Raw genomic sequence first — 12548 nt, 5'->3', positions numbered from 1 at the left:
AGAGACAAATCCCAACAGATTAAGCTCTGTAATTAAAGGTGGTTCAACAAAATACTGACACAAGGGGGTGATCCTTTTTCCAACTCACTGATTCTGTTTAACAAATAATAATAATAATAATAATTCTGACATGGTGTTATATATCTCACTTGGCTGTTATAAGTTGCACTGAGTAAATACACCTGGATTAAACAAAAACTATCCGTCTTCATTGCAACGAAACATAATGTGATTATTTTAAAAGGGGCTGATTACTTTCTATACCCACTGTATGCCTGTATGTGTAACCACACACGACGCTAAGATTGGAAGATTATATGCATGCCAGATTTTTCCCCTCCTTCCTCCTTCCACACGTCAGTGAAGTGAAGCGCTGCCGGTGGCCAATCTGCTGTTGCGCGCACTTGATCATAAGTCAGCCGCTCCCATTCCTCACATCCCTCCGCGCTCCTCATTGTGCTCTGCTGACTCAGTGCCTTAAGCATCCTCCGCTCTCAACGCCACTGGCACAAACCTCGACCATTGTGGAAACTAATACAGATTCAAGAAAGGACACCATGGCCAAAACAGCTATCGGTACGTGCTGCGCATTTCTTCACTTGTCATCTTAATCCATTGTTGCATTTGTAAACGTATTAATGGAGACGGAGTCTGTCAGTGCAAAGCGTTATACCATGCCAAACTGTACGGTGCATGTACGACATATACAATGCGTATATTAACATGTTTCTTATAATATTTATAGCTTATTCGTGCGTACACTACATTATATACGACCAGAATCTGCGTTATCGGAGGCATTATACAATGCGTTTTTTTCCCCCCGTATTTATGTAGGCTAGTTTATAGCCGAAGCGAATGTCATTCGTATTATGAATTGAAATAAATATCGTACGTAAAATTCTCAGCAGTGACATGTATTTATGTTTGATGATTGGCGATGGCGCACCTGCTCCTGCTGCCTCGCATCATAATGCAGAAAGACCGCACCCAAGAAACACAGCCCAGACAATCTAGCCATAACCCCCCACAGATACCTCCTCATGGAGCATTTCCTTCAAGAACTCACATTTAACCAGCGATTCTTGCTTTATATGGAATAATAAAGACAATTAGAGCACCCTTTTTCTTGTGGATGGCATCGTCCTTGTTTTATAGACATGAAGTCAGAGTGCTGGCATCAGGGATACCAAGGTGACAGATTTTCATTCACACTCCATTTTATTTTTAATTAGCTTTTTTATGCATTCAGAAACCATCTTATAAGGCTCATGTGAGATATAACACACAGGCCTAGCTCATTCATTACATGCATAGTACTGTTTAAAAATAACAACATCAATAACACATTGGCATGGCTATGGTTTGAGTCATTTTTAACTATTTAAAATAGAATAAAATATAAAAATTTCTAATCTATTGTGTTTTTTTTTTTTTACCAAAGTAAAATCCACCTATATTTTGTTGTGGAGTCATTTCATGACCAGATGGCATGGGCGGATTTCACTGTGATTTTTATTTATGTATTTTTGGATTCCGGGTAGCCTGCAAAATGACTGAAGTTGTAAAGTCACCTTTCTGAATCTATCGGGGGCCTGTTCTGTGAGGATTTATTGATCAGTGTAAGGCTCCTGTGCTGTGGGCCTGGTTGTTGATATTAATAAGAATAGCAGAGGAGTTGCAGGCGGCTGAACGGACGCAGACTGGGAGACCGGCCAGCCCTGCAGCAGTGGGATGCTGCACATGGTGGCCTTTGCAGCACCGGACACAGAAGTATTGACACTGTGTGGACACCAGTATGTGACCCTGGCAGGAAATAGCTCCTGCCTGTGATTTGGACATAGAAAGTATGGGATTCATGTCTTATCTTAGATTAACTAATTGACGACTATCATATTTGCATTATTTTTTTTATTTTGTTACACTTGTTTAGTGTGTCCTAGTCTGCATGGTCTGTGATGGTAATTTTCTAGCTAATGGGCTGTTAGATGTGCTTATAATCTATAAAACGCTACAGAGGGCAGGAAATGGGAAGTTTCATTAGTGTGCCTCCTGCATTTTTCATGAGTCTGCAAGCTCCATTTGTTTGAATGTAGAAAAAGACTCTCCGTAAACTCCATTTGTGCTAAAGTGAGTTTTCAGGGATTTTCTAGCAGTATTCCAGTTGGTTTAAAAAAAAAAATACAAGAAAATAGTATTTCAGTCTTTCTACTTAAAATTCCATTGGTTAAAATTCAACGTTACTTGCCGTATCTTTATGAAATTTACTAGCAATTTCTGAGTAATAATTGTTTCTAAATAAATTCTGCACCAGTTTTTTATTGGTGTATATTGCTAGTGTTGGAAAATTTCCTACATTTTTAATCTTGTTTACTTAATTCCTGATATTCAACTATTTAAACCCACTTTTTACATTGTTCACCGCTGTAATGATAATCATAGCCTTTCAAAAATCAGCTAAAGTAGCAGAGTTGATCAGTCACTGAGTTGAAGCATCATAGAAACACACTCAGAGATGAAGCGTATAAATTGAAGTGCAGGGTATGTAATATACCTCTGAAGAGCTGTAGAGACGGGGCAATATGCTCTGACCTGTAAACTTCAGCACATTTGTGCTCGAGTAGTGGATGTGTGTACACTAACAAGAAGCCAATTATGTGTTGTTCCAGCATACAAGGAGAAGATGAAGGAGCTGTCCATGCTCTCGCTCATTTGCTCCTGCTTCAGCCAACAGACACGCAACAACCTTGTCTGTGAGTTTGAAGGTAAGTGAGAGAACTAATCAGTTTGATTTGAAGCAGTATAATACTATATATATATATATGAAATAAATAGGCTGTGACTGATATTTTATATCATAAATATAAAAATGCTATAAAAAAGTTTCAAAACAAAAATTAATAAATATAAGATGTTATATAATTATAAATAAATACAAATATTTAAAATGGTAATTATTACTTGTTTCAGAGTCTTGATTGATTATGCTCTTAAGTTTATGAAAACGTTAAGTCTTTAAAACATAAATTATATTTGAAGCCCATTTCTGATATGTAAGAAAACAAATTCATGCGTTGGTAAATCATTATTATGACAAAAAGTCAAAACTGAGATAAAAAAAAATCAATTTTGATATAAAAAAGCTGAAATTATGACATAAAAAGTCAAATTGTGAAACGCTGAATCATATTTATACTCAAGGCAAAAAAAAAAAAAGTCATGTCCTAATTATGACATAGTATGTCAAATTCAACTTTTTATGACAATAAATACAAGAAAGTATTTAAAATATTGATTGTTTCCTAATCAGAATCTTGATTAATTATGCTCTTAAATTTATGACAGTAAACAGTATTAGAAACATGAAGTATCGTATTTTTGAAAAAAAGAAAGAAAAAAATCATGATTTGGTAAACCATAATTAAGACATAAAGAGTTAAAATTATACCAAAAATCAAGTCATAAATCATAATTGAAATAAATGTTGAATTAAGTCTGTAAGAGTAAGTATTTATGAGATCAGGTTGAAATAACAGTCAAAAATAATGACAAAAAAAGTCATAATTATGACATATGTCATCATTTTGACCTTTTTCTCATAATTATGACTTAGTATCTCATTTTTTGTCTCATAATTATGACTTTTTTGCCACAATTGTGATGTACTAAAGCATTTTATTAAGTACGGTCATTTGACATTGATCGTTGTCTTGTAGATATGGAAGTAAAGCCAATAAACAAAAGGGCCTCAGGCCAGGCCTTCGAGGTGATTCTGAAACCTCCCACACCGGTGTCAGAAGTGGCCCACAGCATCACCTCTCCTCCAAAGAAGAGGGATATGTCACTGGAGGACATCCAGAAGAAGCTGGAGGCTGCTGAGAACCGCAGGAGGGTCAGTGGAACTGAATGAATCAAATTGTAATAGCTGTAACTATAAAGCTAACCGTTTTATTAATACAGACAAATGTACATGAAACAATGAATCAATAAATATTGGTCAAGCACATTAGCATCTATTTAACCTTCAGGAACTATATTCCCTTTCATGCCTTTATGTTTGGATGTTTATGCATTTAATGACTTTCCCCAACAGTCCCAGGAAGCTCAGGTGCTCAGAGCTCTGGCTGAGAAACGTGAGCACGAGAGGGATGTGCTGCTCAAAGCCATGGAGGAAAACAGCAACTTCAGCAAGATGGCAGAGGAAAAGCTGATTCTGAAGATGGAGCAGAACAAGGAAAACCGTGAGGCCTACCTGGCAGCCATGATGGAACGCCTGCTAGAGAAGGTGAGCAAAACGGTTCGACTTTGTATATTATTTATATATATATTCAAGAAGAATTGAAATATTAAGTAATTATGACTAAATATTGTTTAAAAATTTCAAAAAACATCAAAAATATATATATATATATATATATATATAATTGATTGAATATATTAAGTTTTAAACACATTATATGTTATAATTATTAAAAAAAATTTTAGTGTTTAATTATAAAATTTATCGCATTATATGTATTGCCCCTTTTAGGAGCAAAATGCTGCAATTGTCCAGCAAAACAGTTAGATTTTATGTATTATTTTTATTAAAAATTATTAGAACATTGGGTAATTATGAATATATATGGTTTTATAAACATATTTTATTGCAAATATTGTTTATTTTTTATTATTTTAAAATGTAATTTTTAAATATTTCTTTTAATGTTTAATTTGACAATTTTCCAAAATTTTAATTATGTATTATAAGAGTTATATATTATAAGAGTTGTCAAGCGTTTAACATTTTTTGTCTAATTAATTAGATTAAATAATGTGCCGATTAATTAATCTAATTAATCACAAATTAATCAGACATCAGTTTTGTGTAAGAAATTAGTCCCCAAAAGATAATTTGTGTCATTATGGAGTAGAATGAGAAAAGCATTGAATAGACATTACAAAAATGAAAGGGTACTCTTAATATGAAACTAAAAACCGCCAGTAGGTGGCAGCAGTTCACTGTCTTAGTGAGTGAGTGAGTCATTCAATCATTCAACGAATCAACTGGTTCGTTCAAACGGCTGATTCATTCAGAAATCGAAGCAAGTAACAGTCTTTATGAATAGTTCACTGATTCATTGGTTCAATCAATTCTTTCAAACACTTGGATTTATTCAGTAATGAAACACCGCTGTGTGTCGCTTGGAAAGGAGCAGTTCTGCTGTGGCTTTGCTTGGAACGTTTTTCGTTTGTAAAATTGATCAAGACAATATTGTGCCTACATTTTAACAGAAAATTAACTTTTTGATTATTGAACTGTTACTCAAAATAAATAACACATCCACACTCGCACATATATTTAAAAAAAAAAACCCTTCCCAATTTAAAAAAACTATGATATAAATATGAGACAAAAACCCATCCAGGGGCATTTTTTTGCCTTCAGATCTTGAATTTTAGGGGCATATGACTGCATTCCAATAGACTACATCACACCGGGTGGGGCAAATTTACTTGCACCAAATTAACACATTGAATTGGCAGCCGTAGTTAGGTATTTTTTATTATTGATATATTTATTATAAGCACTTTCCAGTCTTAAATTGATCATCAGAATTATGATGTAGGCTATGTGATACTCTGTTTGTTTTGACTCTCTTTAGGAGCGACATGCTACAATTGTCCGCAGGAACAAGGAGCTGAGGGAAGAACTAATAGCGTGAAGTTATCCTCCTCTTCCTCCTCATCCAAACCCTTCATCAGCCAACCTGTCACCTTATCCTGCTCACACACACTCACACACAACCACTGGTGAAAACCAATCAGAACAACTAGTATCACACCCGTATACAGTTTGAACGGTCTTGCTTGATTTCATAGAGTAATGGGAAGACACAAGTATTCTTTTGTAAACACATCTTTTTTTATCTCTCACTCTCTCTCTCTCTTTCTTTCTCTCTGTCTTTCAGATTGAATGATAGCAAATCAAATCTACATTATGTTAATTCATTCATTATCATTTGTCTATTTCTCAGTTGTTTTGGTTCAGGCCCGTCTGCTTTGACCATGTGAAAGGTTTTTGATGTTGTGAGTAAGCTGCCCGCTTGCGTTTGCAGTGTTAAATGATGTGAAGTTTGATGTAATTGTGAAGAATGCAGAACGCTTCAGTGCTCAGGCCCCAGATTTACATTTTAAAACGCAAACCTACCCAAACTCATAAATATATAGTGCACTTACGTTTATATACAGCATGATCAAGACATTTTCCTGAGCAAATAGCTTGAAATATGAGTACTGAAACATAAAAACGTTAATAGTGTTTCATTTATAAACAAAAAAATCTTCTCTGAATTTCTGTATTTTAGTTTCTATGCGTAATATTCCTTATGTAAAATGAAATATCTCGTTCTTGAAATGTTACGCACATCTGCATGTCTACATTTGCAAACGTACTCTTTTGTTGGCTGACGTTTGGAAACACTGCACCCTTTCTGGACCCTTTGGACTAGAGTCTAGACAGCTTGACATAGCCTGCGGTAGAGTACAAATGTTTTCTATCCTGTTGCTCCGTATGAGCGAGGTTTTTCTTTTCGTTGACCTGCCCCATTCCCTTAGATTGATTCAGGCCTTCAGCACTCAAGGCTGATGTTTGTCATCTGTCTCTAGCAGGAGTAGAATCTTCATTAGTGCAGCGGTGTAATTAAGGGAGACGTATCTCTCTGAATGTTCTGACATCTGTATGGCTTTATAAAATAGGTAACATCTTAACCAGCGGAATGTATCCTCATATACTCCCAACTACAGCCTTTAACGTGTGGTTTATTTTCGTGCGATTGGAGTGAGTACATGTGTGTGTGTGTGTGTCCACGTTAGGCTGACTGAGCATTTGTGTCCTTTCTCTTTGGACGTGAAGTGATAGGCAGATGCAGAATATGCACCGAATGATTATGATTTTATTCGGATTTGTTTTTCAGATCACTGTCTCCTCTATAAATATGCTTGAAGTGTCTTCGGCTGCCAAAATTGTCTTTTCCCCCTCTCATTTCTGTGTGGTGAAAATAAAGGTTTGGGGTTCTGTGAAAATGGTTTACTGTGTTGTTAATGTCATTCCAGCGCTTCACCAGCAGATGACAGTAAACCTGTTATAACACGTGGGCTAAGCTTATTAATGTAATTCGCTTGAGAACATAATGTGTGTAATCTATCTTTTCAAGCTTATGTAAGTTGCGGTGAACAGGTCAAATATCTACTAAATCTTTTCTATATATATATATATATAAAAATGTTTAGATAAAAATATGCTTGCAATTAATAGTTAGGACTATTCATCATTTATATTACTCACAGATGGTGTAAAACAAAGAAATGAATCCCAGTTCACCCACTCAAATCTCCTCTTGCCAATTCACTTCTCAGCAAACTAGTGAGAAGAAGAAATTAATACCATAAAACAATGTTCTCAGAAGCATAAAAACAGAGCCATATTGTGCTATTATACATATATTAAAATTTTTATAATTGTATTTATTTATTAATATAAAATATATTTCAAATATATTATATCTTTACTTTTAGCTTTGTAATTTTCTGTCCTTGCACCCAGTGGTATTTTAACCATTCATTGGTTTTTTATTAGCTTTAAATGCACATATGTTTGCTTTGAATGAATGTTACAGTATATTTTAATGACTATTATTGTTACATTTAAAGATAAATAGATGTATATCTGCTTTCTGTTGTCATATGTTAGATTATTATGTTACATTTGAATGACTATTGTTTCTGTATTGAAACTATTTCTATATAATATAAAAACTTATAATATAAACTAAATTATAAAACATTTAAAGCATACATATAGTATAATTATCCGTATTGTAATGTCTTATATGATAGATTATCCTAATATAATTTATATCCCAAAGCATTCTGGCAAATAATCTTTTTTTCTTTTCTTTTATATATTCATAAAACCTTTTGATAGGTTTTTCTGTCCACATTGATACGAACTGCACCAGCTGTTTCAGCAGCTTTCAGCCCGTGGGAAAATATGTGGTAGGCAGTAATTGATTCAGCCCTGCTACTGCAGCAGAACAAGCAATAACACGATCAGTCCTCTGCAAGAAGCCTCTTATTGCTCTACATTTTCTTCTTTTTTTCTCCTATTTCCACTCTCTACAGATTCTTTAAACTAATTCTTGTTCCACTTTCGACAAAGACCTTTGTGATTTTGTGTACTCCACTATGGTTTCATTCTGAATTTCCGGTCACAGCTTAATTATACATTTACATAATTATATATTTATATATAAACTCCACTGGGATCCCAAAGTCTCTGTACTATTTTTATGTGCTGCACTACACATTGTTTGTGAAGGGAGTAAATTAACTTGTCACACAGACATAAGTACTAGTAAATCTTATTTGCTGCAGATGCTAACACCTTTTTTTAAGGACTATTTACAATCCATCTGCTTGTTATGAATTATTAATGGAGTCATCTGGTAAATCAGTGATTGGACAACAGCGTCTACATGACTAATTAAGGGGAAGTAATGTCTGTGTTTAATTAATTAATAATTGCAACTGAGCTCCATGCCAATGCACCTGCGCTCCAAACATGTTTAGGTCTGCACTGTTGCCTTGGAGACAGATGAAAATGCATGAAGGGGTTATGTAATTAAATAAATCAAAATATAATAATATTAGCTAAAAATATTTTTCTGAAAATATTTATTTTCATTTAAACAATCAATGAATAAATCATTTGAAGGAATATTTATATCCAGAATATTTAAATTAATATTTATTTATTAATATTTATGTTTTTTTTTATTATTACAGAACCTCAGCATTTGCATTAGAGCCGGGAGGGGTTATACATGGTTTGGATGTTAGGAGGACAAATATTAATTCAATTAATCCTACAAAAAAAAAAGAAAAAAAAAAAGATGAATTAAATTATTTAATCATTATTTTTTGGCTGAAGATGGCTGTGGATTTGTATTGTGGCTTGTGATGTCATTGACCGGATTTAGACTGAATACCAAATATGAACATTATTTTTGTTTGACATGTCAGCTTTGATCCTAAGTGAATAAAAACAGAAGCCCCATTGTCTCACTTTTATGCTCTTTTAAGCAACACTATGTAACTTTTTCGGTGTTCAAAATTTGCAAAATGTATATAATTCTACCAAACCGCCTTTTTGTCTTATCCCAAATCACTACGGTGCATTTTTAATAAGTGATTATTTTTGGACTATTGTAGCCTGTTCGGGTCGTCACCGCTGCGGAGTAACACATACCTGCGTGAATCGCCATAGACATAAATTTGGAGATGTAGCTCTGGTTAGAATGTTCTTCCGCGGGATGCGTGCAGTTCTGTTTATTAACCGCTAGAGCGCCAACATTTACATACAGTAGTGTTGCTTCAACGTCAGAACTACAAAAATGCTGCTGTATATTCTGTGTACTGTAGAATTGCTTTACTATTAATAATCAGCAGATGGCGCCGTTTCTGTTCTGCACTAAACTTGGACCAACTACTGTGGGGTTGTCGTGCATGGATAAATGGACAGATTAGGTGCACTGCAGATTTAAGCAGTTAAGTCAGTGTTAATACACAGAAAGAACAAAGATCCAGTTTTGCGTTTGATGTCTGTCATCTCAAAACTACTGTAGACTGATGGCGTTTGATGCATCAGGTTAGTCCCAATACTTCAGCAAAACTCAAAACTCTTGTAGATGTCAAGTTAAACGCATTGCTATTATTATTACCATTATTGTTTGCATAATCCACATTTCCACTTTACTTATAAAGAACTTTGTTTTATATCCTTGACGTAATCTAATATCCAAATATCGATCTATCAAGCCCTCCCCTTTCAAAATCTTTTAACCAATCAAATTCTCAAATATCACAGCGTTGTTACTGATTGGTCAGTGAGCGGCGACACTTATCCGTGCACTCTTTAAATCTCCCTCTGTTCTGATATGAGCTTTTGCAACACTTTATATACATATTAAAAAGTAAACGGCCGTGGGTTGTAATTATCCAGTTATTTCTTTGTTTTTATTAAATACTGAACATAGAAAAAACAATGGTGGAGCAATTCGTTGGTAAATGGAAAATGACTTCAAGTGACAATTTTGATGAATACATGAAGGCTGTAGGTAAGACAGAATATACAATAATGTTTTTATATATATACGTGAATTCATATATAACATGCTTTTTTAATCAATATATATATACGTGAATTCATATATAACATGCTTTTTTAATCAAGTAAATCTAAATATGTCAGGATGCGATTTTTTTGTCCAGTTGTATTACAGTCATACACCTGTTGAAATATCAGCAATGGCATTGTCTGTATTGTATTTCAGGCAAAATATATGTATTTGTACACAGGTGCTGGATTTGCTTCTAGGCAAATGGCTAACCTAGCAAAACCCAGTCTGGCGATCGCCGTGGATGAGCAGGGGTTCATCTCCATGAAAGCTGTCACTACCTTCAAAACCCTGGAAATCAAATTTAATTTAGATGAAGAATTTGACGAGACCACAGCCGATGACAGGAAAGTCAGGGTAAGGGTTAAAAAATAAATAAATAGGCAAACAAACAGATAAATAAATAAAACAAATATTTTTACTGTATTTTAAAAAGTGTGTGTGGGGGTGTGTTTTTATTTTTAAGCATAATTACATTTCCCTTTATTTCTTAATTCTCTTCAGACTACTATGAGCCTTGCAGATGGTAAACTTATTCAAAAGCAGACTTGGGAGGGGAAGACCACAATAATTGAAAGAGAGATTCAAGACTCCAAAATGATAGCGGTACGTGTACAAGCCATCTGCACAATATTAAAACAAGTCTTTATATATATATATATTATATATATATATATATATATATATATATATATATATCTCTATATATATATATATATATATATATATATATAAATTACCTTTAATTTTATTTTATTACAAAAACATCAGATTTGATTAGGCTTTTCAGTGTTGCATTCCATTGTTTAGCATGCTGCTTATCTCTCTCTCTCTCTCTCTCTCTCTCTCTCTCTTTTTCTTCAGAAATGTATCATGGATGATGTGGTCGCTGTCAGGACATATGAGAAAGATGTGTGATGAAAGATGCACAAACTCTGGGCTTTAAGACAAATTGAAGACCTCATTAGATTTTAATATGGTTGAATTTGACTGATTTGATGTGAAAAATTTGGTTGCAATCATTTTTTGCTTTATAAACATAATAAAATAATAAAAAAGATAAAATGTCTCTACACTTGTTGACTGATGATTCATTGGATATAAACATTTTGTTCCTATATAAGAATGAAATGAGTGACCTAAGAGCTGAGGAATTGGAAAATAATTAAATGAAATTACAAGCTGAGTAACACTATTACATCACACAGCATATACATAATTAGATAACACAATAGCAGACACTTTCATTTGTGTTTGTACCCAATAAGGAGCTAATCACTAAGCTTACAAGAAAGATCCAGTATAGCTCTACAAGTTCAGAAGTCAATGCAGATTTCACATTCTCTCCTCAGACTCAGCCAATGCAACATTGCCGCTCTAGAATAAATGTATACAGTTGCTATTAAACTGAAATTGTCATGCAGCTTGTAAGTAAGGTGTGTGCTGCTACACAGCAGTACAGGACTACAGTCCTGCCTCATACTGTTTCCCTTGCAAAATGACTTCCATTAATCTGTTGTATAAACTTCAAACAGCCTAAATTTCACTTTGCATGGCTGCCATGGCAAGACGCTTGAGATCCAATCGCAAGCGTAAAACGATATCATCCGAGCAGCATTCATCACCACCTCCTAGTGCCTGGTGAACATGTGATGTGTTAATCCTCAGCAGTCCAGTTCACAATAGTTTCCTGAGTCTAATAACCTCAATAACCCCAGGATTAGCACTACTTTAGCAGCTGGAGTGGCTGACCAGGCGCTCCTGGCAAACTTCTGCTTCTAAAATATACATTCCTCTTTTGTGATCCTAATCTTCATGAGTATTATAATGCAATTTATATTAAAGCATGTTGTGTGAAAGAGGATTTTGCTTTATTTATAAGGATTAATATGCATTCAGCAGGACTGAAAGTGTAATGTGACCAAATAATGTTTTAGGAGAAGCAGCAAGAATTGTGCATTGATATGCTTTTAATTAGCTTTCTGGAAACCAATATTTTATTATTATTATTATTATTATTAGCTTTAAAGGCTCATGATATTTTTTTAAATATAATAATAATAATAATAATAATAATAATAATAATAATAATTTCTGTACGGCTTCAGTCAGTGTTCTATCAAATGATGCAAGCTTTATAGGGTATTGTTTTTTTTATGTAATAATAATAATAATAATAATTATTATTATTATTCCTTCTCATAAATTCCAAAAATGATGTATTTCTGTTCAGACAGTGGTATATCAAATAATGCAAGTTTTATAGGGTATTATTGATTTTATAATAATAATAATAATAATAATAATAATTAATTTGCATAAATTCCAAAA

The 12548-nt window shown here is 33.8% G+C and overlaps 2 protein-coding genes across 2 annotated transcripts; both read left to right on the top strand.

Moving 5' to 3' along the window:
- The first annotated feature begins 397 nt into the window (after nucleotides 1–397).
- On the top strand, nucleotides 398–7065 carry LOC109063197 (stathmin-2-like). The gene is made up of 5 exons (XM_042772200.1): nucleotides 398–576; nucleotides 2670–2765; nucleotides 3717–3892; nucleotides 4094–4285; nucleotides 5646–7065. The coding sequence occupies exons 1-5, from the start codon at nucleotides 558–560 to the stop codon at nucleotides 5703–5705; spliced, it is 543 nt and encodes a 180-aa protein (XP_042628134.1). The 5' UTR covers nucleotides 398–557; the 3' UTR covers nucleotides 5706–7065.
- A 2183-nt stretch (nucleotides 7066–9248) lies between these two features.
- LOC122147961 (fatty acid-binding protein, adipocyte-like) lies at nucleotides 9249–11261 on the top strand. The gene is made up of 4 exons (XM_042772202.1): nucleotides 9249–10157; nucleotides 10399–10574; nucleotides 10722–10823; nucleotides 11082–11261. The coding sequence occupies exons 1-4, from the start codon at nucleotides 10085–10087 to the stop codon at nucleotides 11133–11135; spliced, it is 405 nt and encodes a 134-aa protein (XP_042628136.1). The 5' UTR covers nucleotides 9249–10084; the 3' UTR covers nucleotides 11136–11261.
- Nucleotides 11262–12548: the final 1287 nt, after the last annotated feature.

Source organism: Cyprinus carpio, chromosome A16 (assembly GCF_018340385.1).
Source record: "Cyprinus carpio isolate SPL01 chromosome A16, ASM1834038v1, whole genome shotgun sequence".
Taxonomy (NCBI): Eukaryota; Metazoa; Chordata; class Actinopteri; order Cypriniformes; family Cyprinidae; genus Cyprinus; species Cyprinus carpio.
Note: the sequence above shows the minus strand (reverse complement) of the source record. Positions and strands in the feature narration are given on the sequence as shown.

Coding starts and splice junctions, on each gene's coding strand:
- LOC122147961 (XM_042772202.1), top strand. CDS start 10,085: ATGGTGGAGCAATTCGTTGGTAAATGGAAAATGACTTCAAGTGACAAT. Junction 10,158..10,398: donor TGAATACATGAAGGCTGTAG/GTAAGACAGAAT, acceptor ATTTGTACACAG/GTGCTGGATTTGCTTCTAGG. Junction 10,575..10,721: donor CCGATGACAGGAAAGTCAGG/GTAAGGGTTAAA, acceptor AATTCTCTTCAG/ACTACTATGAGCCTTGCAGA.
- LOC109063197 (XM_042772200.1), top strand. Junction 2,766..3,716: donor CCTTGTCTGTGAGTTTGAAG/GTAAGTGAGAGA, acceptor GTTGTCTTGTAG/ATATGGAAGTAAAGCCAATA. Junction 4,286..5,645: donor TGGAACGCCTGCTAGAGAAG/GTGAGCAAAACG, acceptor GACTCTCTTTAG/GAGCGACATGCTACAATTGT.